At 44.2% G+C, this 19,010-nt stretch overlaps 1 protein-coding gene across 1 annotated transcript in view; it reads left to right on the forward strand.

The window, feature by feature from the left end:
• The window catches only part of tns1b (tensin 1b), a 96,681-nt gene that overhangs the window by 23,077 nt on the left and 54,594 nt on the right, over nucleotides 1-19,010 (forward strand). Inside the window, 2 exon segments of the mRNA XM_030112722.1 lie at nucleotides 9,264-9,305; nucleotides 18,595-18,644. Of these exon segments, the coding sequence (XP_029968582.1) occupies nucleotides 9,264-9,305; nucleotides 18,595-18,644 (92 nt within the window).

Genomic DNA, 19,010 nt, shown 5'->3' on the forward strand with positions numbered 1-19,010 from the left:
CAGAGTTACAGTGAAGGAGCTGAGAAATAGCTGGCGGATTCCTTGCGAGACTCCGTCCTCTCTCACATGTCGGGAAAGCGGCTCTCGGTTACATAACAGAGCGAGCAGCCGGCTTCGTATCAGTCAGGCGGGGCGAGGAACGTGGGGATGTCAGAGGTGCTTTACGGTCACATTCTGCTCAAGAGGTTTTCCCACAGCGCCGCTGTCAGCCCCCTCCTCACCTTTCCGATGGTCCCCAGGGATCCATGGCATGTCAGGAGCCCCTTCGAGTAAAGCTGGTGCTATGGGAGAATGAGCATACACACTTCAACACACACACACACACACACACACACACACACACACTCTTCCTCAGGGCTGTGTTGACATTTGTGGGACGTGGCCGTGTGAACGCGGCAGATGAAGGAGGTCAGGGCATGAGAGAGGGGTGTGATGTGTGTGTGATGATAAAAATGATTGCATTTTTCATTTTTTATAACGGTGTGTTTAGAGTAAGAGTTGGGGTTAACCAAGTAGTTATGTCTGCAGGGAAAGTGAATGTCAGTCAGTGTGATATCCCTTAAAGCACGCGTGTCAAACACATCAGGGGCCACATCCAGCCCCTGAGTATATAATGCCATAATAACCTTTAAATTTAAGCTTTGACGTTTTTCTTTGTTTTGATGAAAATGTCTGCGTTTTCAGTAAAGCAGAGACATACTATAGAAAATGATAAATAAATACAGTGAAATGTCCATTGTGTTCTATGAAGCTTGTCTTTAAAAACTCACCTCGCAGCTTGGCTTCGAGGTGAGTTACTTTCATGGCAGCATCGCTGAGATCTCAGCTCAGGCCTCAGTGTTGTGTTTTGTCCGCTACTCTGACATTTGTTAAAAAAAAATCATTGTTTTCTTTGAAATTTTTACTATTTGCTTTGTGGTTTGGTGGACCGGATTGGACCCTGTTGTGAACTGGTTTTGGCCCATAGACCTTGTGTTTGACACCCCTGCCTGAAAGTCTTAAAAGCAAAGATGCTCTTAGTTGACTGCCGTCCCTGTTGCCTGTTGGCGAGACTGAAAAAAAACATTCTCTCAATCTATCAGTGATTCAAAGTTTATTAAAATGAGAAAAGATCTACCAGAGGTATTACATCATGTAAATAAAAAGATGTAAACTCATTCTCACATTTTCTATACATTTGCTGCATCAGCTCAAGTATCTAATCGTTCGTTTTGAAGATTGAATCTTCATCAATTTCCTGTGGATGTGTGCGTACATTCCTTCTTCTTGCATGTGGAATTCACAGAGAAAGCTCGGTAAGGGCTCATGCTTCACAGAAGCTGCCTCTGAGGATGCCTGCAACTCGTGAAGCAGGATTGCCTTTTAAGGCAGCCGGTACAGTGGGAACGAAAACCTCTGCCAAACAGCTGCGCTTTCACTTTTGAAGGCAAACAAACACGCTCGCAGCTTGCACCTGCTTTGAGAAAGTGCAAAGCACCATAAAATCCGTGCGTGACAGCAGGAGCTGTACGACCTGCGTGGAGCGGGGATGCTGTGTCACACTGTGTTCAGGTGAGGCTTCGGTGCTTCAGCCGCCAGCTGGACCTGCTGTGTGTGCCGCTTCCCACTAGAAGGCACCATTGTTTATAAGAGCCAGGAGCTCTCAGAGGTGTCCAGTGATCTGCCTGTCAGTGTGGATCTCACTCAGAGAGGAGTACCAGCACCGTACTGCTGTTCTGTAATATATTTGATCGTTTCAAACACGTGTTGGCCTGTGTGTTGTGTTTGTGTTAAGTGAAAGCCTGCAGGAGCATGCAATCTACTCCTAAAATAAAAACATCTCTTGTAGGTCCTACTTTCCTTGGTATCTCATTGGAATGAAAACATACTAAGACATTTGGTTCGGTGCTACAAATGATGTATTTGGTGACTGGTTCCTCCCAAAGAAAGCAATAAAAACATCCATGAAGAGAGAAAACAGAGCTGAGGTATGAGGAGGAGGGGAGGAATGACGACGGCTCTGTCTGAATCACAACCACATACACAGACCCGGGGAACAGCTCCAAAAACTGACACTCTTCATTCATCAAGTACCTCAAATTAGTGTACACACACCTCACCACACACAGAATCATGAAGCCATACTGTACAATTATGGTTCATGCTGTCAGTGTTTCGCAGCCACAAAAGTTTTTTTTTTTTCTTTCAGGTTTTTTTCTATCTGTTGCGCCCAGCCGGCTCACTAAACACTGAATCCCTCCACCCGCCCACATCCACACACCCAAAGCGGTGATATAAACCGCTGCTCTGTCCACACTGAGCTCCCCGGGCCGAGCTAAATGGGCTGTGTCTCAAGCTCTAAAGATGCACCGCTGTATATTTAGCCCTGGGTCATTTCCCCAAGAGGCTCTCTCTCTCTCTCTCTCTCTCTCTCTCTCTCTCTCTCTCTCCCTCTCTCTCTCTCTCTCCATGAAGGAAACTCCCAGCTTGCTCGGCTACCTCTGCCCCTGCTTAAAGAAGCGAGGGTATAATTTGGTATAATTGCTCAGAGGAGCCGCCGTGCTCACGTGAAGGAAAGCACATGGCGCGGCGGCAGCAGAGATGAGGCGCCGCGCTCGGACCAGCCGGACACGTGGCTGCATCCACGGCAATCTCATCGTCATCTGGGTGACACTTTTTATACATGGACAGACTCGGTCCTGCTGCGGCAGATTAATGCTAAGCTATTGTAGTGTCGCCTGCAGGTTAAGAGGATTCTCAGAACGTGTTCACATGACCACAACCTGCATCTTTTTAAAGTTTTTGTTAAAATTTCATGAGTGTTTAATTTACATTTAGACATTTTGATCACCATACCCACAGAAACGCCTCAAATGCTAAAAACAATATGGTTTCCATATCAAGCCAGTATTTGGTGTGTGTTTTTTGTCATACACGCACACTCCAACATGCAGAGAACAGTACGGCACAAACATAAAACTCCTTTTAGAGGTATGCTGTCTTCATACCGTGTCCTCTCACTGTCTGATGTTTCTATGATATATATCTGTGTAGATGATAAAGTGAGTGGTTACATTCGAGATAGTGAGCAGCTTAAACATTCTGAATATTCCACTATAGGGTGCATGTATGGTATTATTCCACATTTCATAAGTTTTTTAAAAAAGGTGATATTTCAGACTTCCAACACCAAACATGTAAATGAAGAGCCAAAACATAATGCATGTTTGCCAGTTTGATTTGAAGTCTTTGTCCAGTAAACAGGGAATTGGAGGACCTGTAAGGGGAAGTGAAGTTACAGCATCTTCATTAATTTTTGCTAATTTTCATGTTAGAATTGACAGCATGGTCTGTTCTATGTTGCTCTCTTGGTGGTGGAATCATTATCAAGAGGTCAACTCAATTTCAAGGCTAAAATTTTTCTGAACAGTTAAAATAGAACAAAAACTGGGGAGATGTTGATCGTGTTATTGTGTTCTGAGGGAAGAAAATGTAAAAATTCTCAAAGAGACCATTGTTAACACTGTTGCCTTGCAGCATCAGTGGTCCCATTCTGTCTGAGGTTTTCGTGCTTTTGCTGTAAAGGTGCATGGGTTTTCTCTAGGTACTCTATTTTCCTCAAAAAAACATGCCCTCGGGGTTAACAAGTGACTCTAAATATCCTGTATTTGCCTTGTGATGGACTGAGGAGCTCTACAGGATGTACCCTGCCTTCACCCACAGTCACCTGGGATTACCTGCAACTCACACAACCCTAAATACGGAATTGAAGGACAGTAATCATAAGTAATCTTCAACTCTGTCATCCTCCACAGCCTCCCAATCAGCCCTCGTTCATCCAGCCATTAGCTTTGTATTAGTTCAGACAAGGATCATGAGTGGGTTGGACCAGTTCTGGCTTGAGGTAAAAGGCAGAGCGTCCATCCTGGGACGAGTCACCAGTCCATCACAGAGCTAATGGATGGAAACAATTAGCCGCTCACAAATGGACCTTTATGACTTTGAAGAGAGTCATCAATAAACCTTAACATGCATGGTTTTTAATTTTCTAGAGAACTATGCAACGAAAACCAACTCTACCACTCCTCATTAGTGTGAAACAAGCCAAACATACAGTAGAATAAAGTGGTTGTTTCAAACTCGTGGTGGATTTTAGCTTGTTGCCGCTAAAACAATTCAGGTCTCGGAGTTTGGTTGGGACTGCAGAAAGTCACTAGTTGGTCATGTTTTTGTGACTCTGATTGAATTCTTTCTTTGTGAATGATAAAGTTTGTTACAAACTTAAACACCAAACAAAGTGGCAACATTGTTTTTGGGCTCGCCTGATTGGGCCTTTGCTTTCCAAACAGTTTACTGATAGCATGACTTGGTGACTTACATTGCAAGAGACTTAAAACTCAACAGCGGGAAGTAATTCAATGTGCTTTTTGCAAGGACCTCTGATGGGATCTAACCAGATTGAAAAAAGCTGTACAATCCGATCATAACTTTACTGTTTACATGAGGCTATTTTAATCAGATCAGTGTTTAATCTGATTACTTACGGTCCATGTAACCACAGCTTTTGTAAGTTCCAAACTGGATCATCCCAAAAGATTAACCAAATAATCTCGTCTGCTGTATTGTATTAAATTTCTCTCTCTACCCACAACAAGGCACTGTATGAGCACTGCAATGAGATTATAAGGCAGTATTAGTTAGCACTTGCAGGCTGAAGAGCAATGTTTCTATTTTCTCCGTGAGCTAATGTTAGTAAGGAGAAGTGGTTTGTTTGAAGGAGGTCGGGTAGGTCAGAGTTTTAAAGCCTTCTTTTTATGTTGTGGTTTTCTTGATAGCTTCCACCTGGACCACAAGAGCTATGCTAACAACAAAGATAATATGTTCTAAAAAGAATTGAGTCCCCTAGTTTTGCCTCTTTGTAAAGAGAAACTTGTTTGTTTCTTGCTTAGTAGATTTAAGTAATATATGCAGAAGGAAGATGTGTCAGACAGAATTCAGTTGAATTAATTAATCCCTGCCACCACTGTTACCACACTGACCTGTATAACTGGAACCACAGAACTCATTCCCCGTTACTATTTTTGCTACAGCATAGAGAAATCACCAACCTGTGTTTAACCTCCGTCATGAGAGCAGATCCAACATGATGCTCAGCTGACTTGGCTCAGGATGACGGTATGGCTCTGAGCGAGGGGATGCGCCCAGGACTCAGAAAATCGCAGCGTTCATTGCGGATATTTTTTAACTTAATGGAATTACTGTCAGACCGCTAACTGCAGAGAATCAGAAGATATTTAACCACTGACCAGAATAGCACAGACTTTCTGCTTTCAGTGCTTTTGCAGGTGGCCACCGCTCAATGTCCTTTCTTTCTTTACTGCTGTTGAAATTAGGTTTTAAGTATGATTTTGTTAGCAAGTTACTGCTGCTTTGTTTGTGACATTTTCTGCTGGCAGAAGTTCTACAGTTTGAACAGATGATGATTAGAATGACTAAAGACTTTAGTTGCTGCACAACATTAGTTTGGCTCTTATAAAGAACACATGACAGCCAGCAGGAATAAAGCTGCATTCTGGTAGTCTGATCTGTCAAATGGAAAGAATTCGAACTGATAGAAGGAAAAGTGTCCATCTAATCATTCAATCTGATGTTTCCATCTCATCTTGCTTCTAAGAAAGCCCAGGAATAAGTCCTCATTGCAATCGGTGTTCTGCGACTGGAAGAGACCTAAAGCATTTTAGCTTTCTCATTCAGTCGTCTATGTTCGATCCGAAGTGACTGAAAGTGCCATTTAACCAAACACCCACCGTAAATCATTCCCAGTGGATAGTTAAGTAACTTTCACCCTGACAGCTGGAAAGGTGCTATTGAGGCAAAATTCATGGACATCAGTCCATGAAAATGAGGCACCATTCAGCAGCTTGTGTTTTCAAGGCAAAGAAAGAGCGATTGAGGTATTCACCAACTAAGACCTTGTTTACACGGCAAAGTTTCAGCTGAAATTTCTTTGTTTTTGCGTTGTCATCTCCGAAAGTTATTTTTACACGGCAACAGAGTCGGCGCTTTTTCAAAAAGTTGTGTTTTCAGCGTTGTCATGTAAGCAGACGCCCAAAAAGCAACTAAAGGTTTCTGTTGTCACATGAAAATGTTATGTAAGCAGAGCCTAAAACTGTGTTCTGAGTCATTGAGTCTTGGATTGTTCATTTGTTTGTACGGTGTGCATGATGCTAAGTGCACACAGACAAGCGGCTTGTTCTCCAGAGATGTTATCAATGACTTGAGTTGTACTGATTGCCTGGAACTATTTTAACAATTAACCTCTCTCATTTTATTCAATACCATTGTGCTGATCTTTCTTCTACTTGAACACAAAAAATAGTTTATTGCCTGCTTAGTTTTTTTCCCCAATATTACTTTTTACTGCTTCAGAAATTAGCTCTGATTACCGTACATGGTCATCACTTCATGTTTAACCCGTGTAACACAAACTAGAATACATGGTGCAGTACAGAACAAGTAACAGAGAAGAAGTGCTGTCATCTCAAAGCTCTTCATGATCTGAAGAAGGCCCATTCACTGTGTCTCACTTGAATGGTTTTTAAACAGAGCAAGAAGATCTTCAGTGAGAACATTTATAAATCGTTGGACCGTGTTGGATTAGTTTACGATGTCTCCAGCTGACCATAACACAACACACTACAAACAAGCATCCTGTCCTCTTGACTCTGAATATTACTGTGACTCAAAATGCAGAGTCGAGTGTTTGAGTTTTAACCATTCCGACCTTTTTTGGGGAAGTCAGCGTCTGTAAACAAGGCCTGTTTCCAGCTTTGAATTACTGAGACTGATTGTTGCAGGTACTGCAAGAATTATCTTTATTTAATGAAAAATATGATTGCTGTTAATGTTGCAAATTCGCTTCAGATGTTTCCTTTGAAGAGCTGCACCGGCTGTGGGTCAATCTGCTGATGCACAACTTCCCAGGCTTTGGCGTGCTCGCAGAGCGCTCACGATAACACACACTTACACACATGGACACACACCAGACCATCTGGCTGCAATTGCGCGAATCGGAAACGCACGTTAGGGTATATCATCGGGAGGAGCTGTTTGGTCTCGGTGTGTTTTTCCGGGGAATGGTACAATGGTACCTATTTGTGTGAAAATGCCTGTGGCTGCAAGCTGTGGCCTCACACCCGATCCACAGTCTGCATTCAGCCGCTCCAACATCAGCATGTTGTTTCCCTCGTTCCTCGAAGCTGCTCCGCCCAGCATGTGTCCCACGTTTAACACCCAGCTGAACCAGGAAGACCTGTGTGGCACATTCAGAGGCAGGGATTGGTAATTTCAGCCTTTCTTTTTTTTTTTTTTTTTTTTTTTTAAATGCTGCAGGTCAGTGGCGTGAACGTGAAGCTGCAGCAGAGCTGGGATGTTTCTCCGGTCGCTCCCTAGTTTGGTGGTTTTAGTCTGGGTGTGTGGAATCTGTATTCTGGGGCCTCCGCTGTCAGACTATAATTTACCGTTTGCATTCTGTGTTTATATTCCTGTCCAGAAGCAGAGCATCTTCAGTGTCACAGCCCAGCTCTGTGTGTGGGGCTCTGCACTCATCGCCATCATACAAGCGCTACTCTCCCAGTCATAGGTTACCAACACTGCGCTTCGCTTGTTCATCTGCATTCTTTTCATGAGAGAACAATGAACTATTCTGCAAAAATGTACGTGTGAAACCACAGCTGGATATATCTGAGCCCTCTGTGCCACAAGAGCTCTATTGTTGTTGGGAAACCAAAAAAAAAAACACCTTTGTGAGATACGCTGTTGATCTGAACCCCACTGAAGGTGATGAATGAATCAGAAGTTTCACAAATATGCAACACTACTCCGACACACAAAATGCTCAAAAATCACCAGAACTTGAAGTTATTTGTGCCTGGAGGGTGTACAGAACGCACAAACTGGATATAATTTATGAATTAGCTTCAAAACAGATGCCTTTGTATATTTTAATTATACAAAAGTTCTGGCAGGGTGAAGAAAATACCTTCTGCATAATACTTGTGTATTGTTTTGAAGAACACTGAGAGGCTGATCTCTGCAGGAAACATAATGTTAACATCAACTCGGCGCAGCACATCCAGAAGGCAAGGAAACTGTTGGACTGTTTAATCTTTCATCAGTCCCATGATTGCCCTCCTGCTGTTTTAAATTTTCACTGGTCTACCAGATGGGTGTTATTCCTCAGCTGAAAATATTCAACTTCTGTTAGATTTGCCTGTTCAGGATTTCCAGTGAGACCTTGTGGGATTGAGACACAGTGTTTGTTAAAAAGAAGTCACTCAACTTTACTTTGGTCTTGTTTTGTGCAATTTTTTGAGCCTTTTTTTTTTTTTTTTTAGCAATTTGTAGCTTAATTATTGATATTTGTTTCTTCATTTTTTTTTTTTTTTCTGAAAACATGTTTTAGTAGGACTTCCACATTTCCAAAGCTGTGGTCAGATAGAAGTTTACTTCTCAAATGGAAACTATAGTGATGATCACTTCACATAGTCCCAGACTTCTGACTTTGGATTGATTAAATCATAAAACTACATTTTGGTTGCAGAATGCTTTACCTTAGAATACCTCAACAGTCCTTGGCCTTGAAATGACAGAACTAATCCTTCATTTAGTGAGTAACATCTGTGTGTGTGTGTGTGTGTGTGCGTGTCTGGAGTCAGTCCACGTAGGCTTATGTCATCATTTACTACTCCGTATTCCTTTCTACTATCATAAAACGTGTAGCTTTTGTCTTTGTCTCCCAGCTCCGGACACCTTTTCCCACCCAGGGTTTGATCTGACTCGCTCTCTCAGCCTCGTCTAAAACTGTGTGTTCACTTTTCCCTCCTTCTCCCTCCTTTGCTGAATCCATGCCTCCTCTTTTCTCCCTCAACTTCCAGGCCTTCTCGCTCTTTCCCACTCTCTCCTCCTCGCTCTCTCTCTCTCTCTCCCTCTCCGTCCATAGCTGTATATGGCATTGAAAAAGAGCCGGACTCTCTGGTCTTGGCTAATGGAAGCAGACTTGTCTCTTTGTGTAAATATTTGCACAGAGGGATTATAGATGGTCCCACGCATTCAAGGTGGAGTCCCACTGCGCTCCAGGCCACATTAGGGCAAAGAATGGTGCACAGTGTGGCCTCGACAGGAGATGACACGACGTGACACAACATGGCATAATACAGTGACGAGAGGTGTGACGGCAAGCATTGATGTGTGTTTTCTGTCTTTTCTCTGTTGTCTCTGAACAGGCGCCGAGCAGTGATCTCCCTCTCAAACATGTAGACACCATGGTGAGTTTCAGCCTTTTTGTTTCTCTGTACTGTGTTTCCTCAGGAACACGTCCTCCTGTTGGCTTTCATCATTAAAGAGAATAAATCTTCCTCCTCAACATTGATGAGCTGTTTTGTGTATGGAAGGTAGTAATTTGAGCCATCGTTTACACACAAACACTGAGTCATAATCGCATAAATAATAATAATTTAAAGAAAACAAAAAAAAAAAAGACTTCTTGGTTGTTTCAGAATCATCATTTGAACAGGTGACATCTGACTTGTCAAATAATCTCCTGTCAACACAAACATCAATACAAGTCAGACTGAGTCTATTTAACTGTCTCAAGCAGCTCATTAGATTGGTTTTGTCTTAACTATTGATTCCTGAACAGTCCTCTGATTTGACCCTCACTTGTGAGCAGCCGAAAGCTAAAAGGTCAAGCTTACAAAATGGAAGCAATGTCTGCGTTTTCTCATGAAAATACAAAATTACAAACCAGTCACCAGACGAGAACGTCAGTGATCAATCAGCATCGTCTGATATTCTGCACATCTCCAGAAACTGTAAATAACTTCAAAATGTCCAAGAAGGAGGAAAGAAATATCGCTGTGGCAGTAGAACAGGTCATGCAGTTCTGAGGTTGGCGGTTCTATCCTTAGTTCTTTGACCGGATACTGAATCATAAGAAGCTGGAGCTTCTTAAATGGTTCCTCTGTGGGCATTGGTGTGTGTGTGTGTGTGTGTGTGTGCTTGTGGTTGTCTGTGTTTGTGTGTGATTGCAATATAGCACCTCGAGACAACTAACGGCATACAAATCAAGTCCATTTACAGTCAATCCATTGCCAGTAGCTCTTGTGTTCACACTGCAGTTGCAGGGTATTCACATCATGGACAAATCATCAAAAGGTTAACACACAGCGGAACACAATCTCACACACATGAACAACTGCATGCAGTTCTGATCCACCACACTGAAGCAAAGACTCACATGCAAACAGCACACAGGACCGATACTGGACCTTCTGACAGCAGTAAAGTGAATCCTTACCTCACGAAGTCGCATTCATACAATCCCTCACATTATACGATATCAAGCAGACTAATGCAGATCTGAGCAATATCTGAAGTCAGTCATGTTTTTAAAATTGTAGAGTCTCTGTATGGCTCCACTGTGGTGATGGATCAGACATACACAACCTTTTCGATGACCTATGAAATAGATGCAGCTGAAATCCAATGTCATTGTTGGGAAATGATACAGAAACATTTCAGAAGAGCGATTTCCAAGATGCTGTCACGATGGAGGCATGGAGAACGTGTACATATTTGCTTTGGATTCACTGGGCACTGTTTGTCTCTGACATGATTTCCTGTGAGTTTTATTTTGTCTGAGAAAGAAAGGATCAAGTTTCCAATTTAGAGTTACCACCCAAAGCCAAGTGCCCACTTTCCCCACAAGCAACCAAAATAAACAGCTTCTCCAGTGTTGCCATTTACTATATGGGCACGCTTCTGTTTTGACTGGCATTCACTCAGCTTTTCTTCCACAATGCAGTCGTAGTGCATGTCAGAGCGGAGAGCTGTTTTATCTGTCCGCCGTAGTTTGGTGTCCACCTTCATTATGAGTCCACGATGAAAGCAGCTCGTGGTTCTGCTGTGCTGTGTGATCACGTGCACTGTGAGTATTTGAGTGCTGCTGCTGTCTGGTCATGGGCATTCACTGTGTGGTTACGCCGTGACGTCGGGGGATGTTTGGCCACACCTCATCTCCTCAGAGCATCCAACAGACTCATCTTATGACTGCGTCAAGTTCCCCACTTCCCTGCATCAGTTTGTGCGTCAGGGTTGTTTTCAGTTATGTGAACCAGACATTTTTTTTTCTCTAATCAGAAATTCAGTAAAGTGGATTTTTTAGCTTAATTGGCTGTGAATGTACGTCTGCACTGGAGCGTTTGACGTGACTGCAGACACGGCAGTGAGACGCTCCGGTCAGCTGATCCAGTTGTGTTTATGTGTCGAAAAGCTTCCCACATGTTTGCCCGAAGAGGCGGAAAAGGTTGGCAGTAGCAATTTAGATCCGTACACAGATGAGAAAGAAACATGGGAGGGAGGGAAAAGTTGAATATGAGGGGGAGAGATAACGTGATGGGAGGCAGTGTGAGAGGGGGAGGGTGGCCAGACGGAGTGAGAGAGGGAAGGACGAGGGAACAACGGGCGGACAGAAGGACAAGCCAAGGAGTGGAGGAGTTTTGGTCTGAGCTGGGAGCATGCAGTGGCCCGCTGGAGGCAACGTCCCAAAATAGAGCCCTTGGGGTTGTTGTTTTTTTTTTTTTTTTTTCCTTCTTCTTTTGCGTCTCCGCTGTAAGAGGAAAAAAAAATCTTTCAAAGAGGAACCTTCAGCGCCGGACACAAAGGAGTGAGAGACGTAGTGAGGGAGCTCTCTGGAGATGAACCGAGGAGGGTCTTTCAGAAGGCGGCTATCCTCACTGAGGGGGGCATGGAGATGGAGTACAGGCTACCTTTTCAGGAAGGTAGGACACGGATGCAGTGCTTTAGCGGATTTATGCTCTTCACTTGTTGCTTCTCCGTCTCTCTCGCTATCTCATCCATGCCTGTTACTCAGTTCTTTTCCTTTTTCCCTCCCAGACTCCTACCAGCCCCCAACGCTCCCTTCTCCACTCCTTCACTCTTTCTCAGATGGTTAATTTGTATGGCCTGCTTGTAAAGTCAAACCCCCCAGATGGTTTTCATCTGGAAACAGGGCCTGCAGGACCCCCCACTTTAGTTCCCTCCTCCTCCTCCTCCTCCTCAACCACTACCTTGCCCCCCACTTATCCTCCCTCCTCCCTCCTCCTTCCCGATGGAGGGAAACACATCTGAGGATGCCGGTTGTGTGACGTTCAGGAGCTTCTGTCTCTCAGTTGACGCCACGACAAGGCCATTAGGAAGACAAGAAATGTTTGACCTCCTTGAATTTGGCTGGCTTTCAGTGCATTAATGCATGCTGCTGCAGGGTTCACACTCTTAATGGAATCCCGTCCTTTGAGTCTCTCCCCGACAGAAACATCAAAGTGACCACAATGGAAGTCCTTTTACTGACCAGGGCTTCATCGCACTGCTTTTATTTACCCATGTGTTTGCACTTTCACTTGCATCTCAGGCCTCGTGAAAGCCAAGTGCCGAAAAGCTTGAAGCGAAAAGCTTGGAATTAACTGCCATCTTCACAATGCAAGACAAGGAACGTCGTCAGAACTCTTCCTTACTCTGTAATTAGACCGTCTTTTTTGGAAGCACCACGTCGCATGTTCGCTCATCGGGAATGCCCTCGTAACTCAAAACTCTCAGGGATGTTTTGATCACCTCACTGCAGTCCTCTTGAGAGGACTTGGGGTTTTTCCTGACTCTAAAGCACAGTAGGTCCCGCAGCGCCACTCAAAGCAAGCACTCTTAGCTCTCTGCATGGTCTGTGCATCTGAGCCCTCTCTCAGGGGCCGTTTGTCGGCTCGTTCATCTCTGTCGTCCTCTGGCGACGCGCTGCACTTTACAGCCCCCTGTGTAACATGCTGGAATGATTAGGGCAAAGTGCGGACAGAGAAATGGGGGGGATTTGGTTTGTGTCACCTCAGTCAGGGAACCGACCCGTGTGAACACTGGGGATGGAGAATGGAGCCAGAAAAACGGAACCTAGGAGTTGTCCAAATAAACGGGCAGCGCTGGGAAGATACTCCATCATCTGGTTTGTTTGTGCATGTGCTGGGGTATGTGCATGCGTGCAGTCCCTGGAGGAATTTGCAGAGTGATACAGAAATCTTTGTTTTTGTGAATAAAAGTTGAAGATTTCTCCGTCTTATTTCAAAACAAGTGAGAACCATAAATCACCTCAACAGCCGTCGTTTGGGTTGTGCGTCCGACAACTATGAAGCTAGATTGCTGCTTGCTGTTACCTACCTCTGATTCTGGTGGTTCAACTTGCAAACTTTATGGAAACCATTTTGCTTTTCCACGGGCTAGACAGCCACACCATTCAATAGCTGTTTACTCTGTATGTCTGTGCTTTTTCAGCAACACTCAGTGAAAGTACCACAGTGCAATGAGGTTTTCCTCCTCCTTTACTAGATTTCCACTGGTTAACTAGTGTGAGCTTTAAAAGTGAAGCAACAATCTTGCGTAGTACAAAATCGAATGCATACAGCTCACATGTCGCTCATGGGTACCCAGGAGCCCACAGGACCCTTGTGATTGTCCCCCAGGGCTTGTTCCAGAAATAGCGTCCAGCTCAAACAATATGACTCAAAATTATCTTACTTTCCAGGGTCTGTTCTTCATTTACTTAATAATTACAGTCAGTAGTGTTGTGGTCCCTGGAGGAGTGGGTTTGCCTTCTTTTAAAGCAGCCAGGAATTCAGTTATTAGAAACAGTGGTAAACATTGACATTCATTCAACCAATCAAGTCAGTGAATGCAGCGAGTGCTACCCAGTCAGAGGCAGAGTAGGGTGGGTCATGGCTTCATCATCACAGGGGGGAAAAATGGACCAACTGGTTTGTAGATAGTTCTGAGTGGTGCATCAAAAGGTTCAAAAATGACTGAAACTGAAACCTTTTTGGCTAAAACATCAAAAACAAACCCATGTTAAAATGCAAGAAAACTGGCTTTCACAAGCATGATTTCACTAAGACATGAGCGCCTCATTGGCACGGCGTTTTGAAGTAAATATGTGTTGTTTTGGTGTTTTCGTTTCAGAAGAGTTTTGCATTTACACAGCAGCGTTTTGAAAAAAATAATGTCTGTTTACTTGAAAACTACAGAAATGCTGAAAAAGGATCTAGCTAACATGTGGGGCCATGAGCTGTTGTTTATTTTCGTAATGAAGCCACACACACACTTGCAGCACGGTACACTATCAGCATAATAATGAGGAGCACTTAGACCTTACATGTCCATGGACTCGCACATGTGCAGAAGAGCTATTTACTACGGCCGCAGTGCTCGTTTTCTGGCTCAAGTCCAAACCCTTCCAAAGCTCCTCTCCGAGCTGACAGCTGGGTGTTGTGCTTATCGGGTGTGTCTCGGCACGCAGTCAGAACCGAAAGGAGAACAACTGCATCCAAAAAAACAAAGAGGTCTTTGAAGGAACCTGCTGCAGAGCGCAGCCACCTGAGGCCTGGATGAGAGCCTCCAGAGCCACGGCGAAGCAGAACATGACGCTGAGACCACGCTCCGGTGATTTCAGGACAAGTGTCCGACTGTCTCAGCCGAGGCCCCTGGTTCAAACCCAAAACACCTGAGAACGGCCGTGTGCAAACACTTCACATCCAATCGGACAAAGTTCTAGATGATCTGCCAGGGAAAAACATAAGAAGCCTCCAAATCCAGATGTGAAAATAATGTAGAGACTTACCCAAGATGACCCGAGGCTTTCCCAAGCTACTGAACCCTGGCTTAGAACACTCTTGAAAGAGTTTTCAGCTTTACCAAAGAAGTTTCTATTGGTTTTTGAGAGATGAATAATTCATAAACAAATGGTTTGCCAAAGTGTCAACAAGTCGAAGGTGTCTGAAAACTTAATGTATGCTTTCCACCAAAACTGTGGAAATGCTGTAAATGGTGTAGTGACCATGCCAGGCCATGAGTTGGTACTGTTAGTAATTTTGTAATGAAACTACACACCTATGCAGTGAGTGACAACAGCATAGGTGTGTCAACATAGACATTAACAAATCTGAGCACACAGACATTTGTATGGACAGCCAGACACATTGGATTACTATTCCAGGAGAATATAAAACTCCCAAGTCCCAGGATAACTTGGGAGGACTTGGACTAAGACTCACGACACTGGAGGCAGCCATTATTGTTGATATCCATGTACTCGTGCATGTGCAGAAGACCTGTTTGCTACAGCCGTGGTGCAGTAGCAGCATTTCAGATAATTTGTGTTTCCCCTCGTTTCTATGGAGAGACAATTGGACCGTTTTCCAAAAGTTGTGGTTTCAGTGGCTCCAATCACCACTGTCGTGTAAACAGACACCCAAAAAGAAACATTTTTCCATTTTCTCTCGGAAAAGTTGCTGTGTAAACAGGGCCTTTGTTACAGCTCTGTTTTATCAATAGTGTCACTAGTGTCATTTTAAATGAAAAGAGGCAACAGTCTGACTCTCCATTCAGACTCTGCCTCTTGCACAGACCAGCAAGGCGGAATAAACGCTCTCTCTATAAACTGTCCTTGTAAAAGTGGCTCATCTGTTTCCCTTTATGTAAGTAGTGTGTGGTGAGGACCTTACTTTACTGGCGTGTTAATCCTCTCGCATCATGTGAGATCTATTTACTTAAGTAAACAGTTGTTTACATCGCCTTGGTAGCCGAGCGGTGAAAATGCCTCGTGGGTGACCTCGCTGAGAGGAAGTGGAGCCTCAAGCTCTTTGCTATTTTTTAAAACTCGTTGAAATGTGGCAGATCTTAGGATGAATCCTGTCAATATGGAGTGTTTGTAGCAGTAGTGTGTCGAGGTGTGACCTTGCACATTTAATTTAGTTAGCTCCAATTCTGCAACTTTAAAGACTGTTAAATGAAAAATGTGTATCTTGTGTGGATCATATAGTAATTTTCTCATCAAATTGCTTCTTTAAAAATGTCTGGTCTTGAACACTGGAGCTTTTAATTCTACAGCCAATGAAAATGCATCTGAAGACTTGTTCTTTGACATCCTTCGTGCAAAAATTTCCAGCAAAGATGCATGTTTTATTTTCTGCACAGTGTTTGGTAAAGTTCCCTCAGAATGCATTCATTCGAGACAAAAACACTGGAGTGTGTGGACTCTGCCCACACAGCAGGTCGGCTGATTCGAGTCCAAGCAGGTCAGCCCGTGCGCTTGACACCGGCGGTGAGCTGGCTAATCTGATCTAATGGCTGATGATGGATAACAGCCCCCTCCTGTGTCCATGTGACCCAAACACCACGGGGGAGTGAACGAGTCCACATGGCCTCTGACCCCACCCCCTCTCTCCTCCTCTGGCCGCTCTGACTGGGAGGCGAGGCGAGCCGGGCACCGCCGAGCCAAACACATTCAATCATCCCCAGCGCCACGCTTCCTCTGCGAGGGCCCCCGCTCTGCTGCAGGAGGGCGGCATGTGAAGCCTCACATGGTTATTACCCCACGTCGTATGAGAAACATCCTGGAGAAAAAATATCATGTGAAGCAGAGCTCATTGTTTCGATTCAGGCTGTTCAGTTGACATGTTGTTTTCCACCGCGCTCATGAGTGTTGATTCATTAGGATCTATCATTTTGTAAAAGCTGTAATATTGGCGAACTGTAAAGTGTTTCTAAACCCCGTTTACACAACATTTAAAGTGAAAATGCAATGTTTTTGTGTTTTTTCTTGAAAATGTTGTACATTTGTATTTAAGGCCGTGGTGCTCTTGTTTCCATGCTCCGCTGTTTCCGTGGAGATGGAGTTGAAGTGTTTTCAAAACGTCCGCCTCTGAAGCCGTCCTCAAAAAGTTGTGTTTTCAGCAACTGCGAACACTGGTGTTGTGTTAACAGAAGCCCAAAACTTTGTTTTTTAATTTTTTTTTCCTTTTTCCCCTGAAATCGTCACGTAAACATAAACAGGGCCTGAATCTGAGATTGTCTGATCTGAAAACATTCCTGATGAAAACTCAGACTCGCTTTTTAATATACGCAGCTTGAAATTGGCAGCACACATCCTCACACACGCTCTGACACCCCCTCCTGATCTGCTGCTCAGTAATGAGAACAACACGACGCACAAAGGTGGTTTTACATGCAGATTGTGACGAGTCGGGTCACGGCTCGCTGATGGAGCCACCGTGTGACGCAGTTTGAGGCCTCTGAACACAGCTCGCTCCTCCAAGACGTTACTTGTAATGTATCAAAGACTTGAACAGATTTGGGGAAAACACTTAAACCATCATGGCTCTGTTTAGATGTAAACAATCAACTGGAAACGGCATCGTTTTGCTTCCGTCTTTGAAAAATGTTCATGTTACATTTTGAAAACGATCTCCGTCCTCACATAAATGCTGAAAACACTGTACTCTGTATTCCAGGCCGCCGGTCGGTGCTGCCTGTTTGGAACTCCAACCACACATTTGCATTTAGAGAGCTTTGAACGTTTTTCAGCTCTTTCTTGTGTAGACTCCCTCAGTGTTGGATGTGTGGAAGGAACGTCTCTGCAGACCCAAATGTTGCCATGTTTTTTGAAATTCGAAAGCGTGAGCTGCACAAGCAGCCGTCAGCGAACTATCATTATTGCTGTTGATCTTATACTATTTACTAAAACTGTCGAGCTCATCTGCTGAACTGCTTCTTTTCAGGAAATTTGAAATTTGCAGTTTACACAGAAGTAGAGAATGACTATTCATACTTTTTAAATGTGATTTGGGAAATACTCTTTTTTCTGCTTTAGCTCATCCTATTTCTACTGTAGGATGCAGTAGTGAGGCAGATTAAGATGTTCCAGGGAACTGATGGGGGTCAAGGGTCTTGCTCAGGGACCCACAGTGGTGAAACTGTGTGAATAATACCCCTTTCCCACTGCAACTAGCGGGTCGACCCGTGTCTGCGACCCGCTAACTATCGCCTTTTTAGACGTCTTTCCCACCGCCTGCAGACCCGCGTCTCACCTCCTGCTGGCGAGCCGCGTCGCTGCGTTTTCCCGCATGATGTGTCCCACGCTGATGACATCATCAGCGCGACGGACAAACCGAAAGTAAACAATGCAGCGGAAAACAGTCCCTGTTACCTGTAGACGAATCTCCTCTTCCCCACGGATCAGGGGAAGCTCTCTGGTCTCGCTAGCTTGCCACTGCTGGGTCATGTTGACAAAGGAAATCTCACGCTGTGACCAGAAACAACAATTAGCTCGCTAACTTAGCCGCGCTGCGTCGACGTCATCATGTAAGTTCCTCCCACTAAAAGCCGCTACAAACTCACCCAGGAATTTACCGGGTCGATTGCAGGGTGAACGACCCGGTCGAATCCCGGGTCAAACCTTTTCCCATGCCACTTAGCGGGTTTAAACGGGTTTTTGGCCAGTGGGAAAGGGGTATAATTGAACTTATAAAGTCCTGATCCAAAGTTGACTTCTCTAAACTGTAGGGCATCTCTGCGCTAGTGCATTTTGGAAAGATTGCTCTTTTCAAAAAAGAAATCCTGTTATTGTTGGAGGACTGGCTTGACTTTATTTATGGATATATTTTTGGTACATTTAATATTTCTTGTTAATAAATGTTAATATATGTGAAATAAATCATTGAAATCCGTTGTGTCTTTTGTTTGCAGGGTTCAACCAAGTCCTCGAAGAGTATGGAGTCTCGGCGCAGACCATCAAGGTACCTCTTCGTTTTCTCCTTTCCTTTCCAAACTCCCAGTCCTTTCACTTCACCTTGTCTTTTTATTTTTTTCAACATTTGTATATTGTTTACTTGGTTTTCCGTAAATCGACCAACCGGATGAAACTCATTAGGTAGCTTGTTTTCCAGAGAAGTTGACACGGATCATGAAGGAGGTGTAATCTTGTTGAAGCCTCTTTGACGCGTTCTTGGCGATGTGACAGATGAAGAAGAGAGGAGTTGATGTGTAACCTGACGCCGGCTGATTTCCCACAGGGGAATGAGTGAAATAACACGGCCCCCTGTTGAACTGGACCTCTCACCTGCTTTGTTGGACAAAAAGATATTCGGTGTCAGACCCCCCCC

Source organism: Salarias fasciatus, chromosome 16 (assembly GCF_902148845.1).
Source record: "Salarias fasciatus chromosome 16, fSalaFa1.1, whole genome shotgun sequence".
In the NCBI taxonomy this organism is placed as follows: Eukaryota; Metazoa; Chordata; class Actinopteri; order Blenniiformes; family Blenniidae; genus Salarias; species Salarias fasciatus.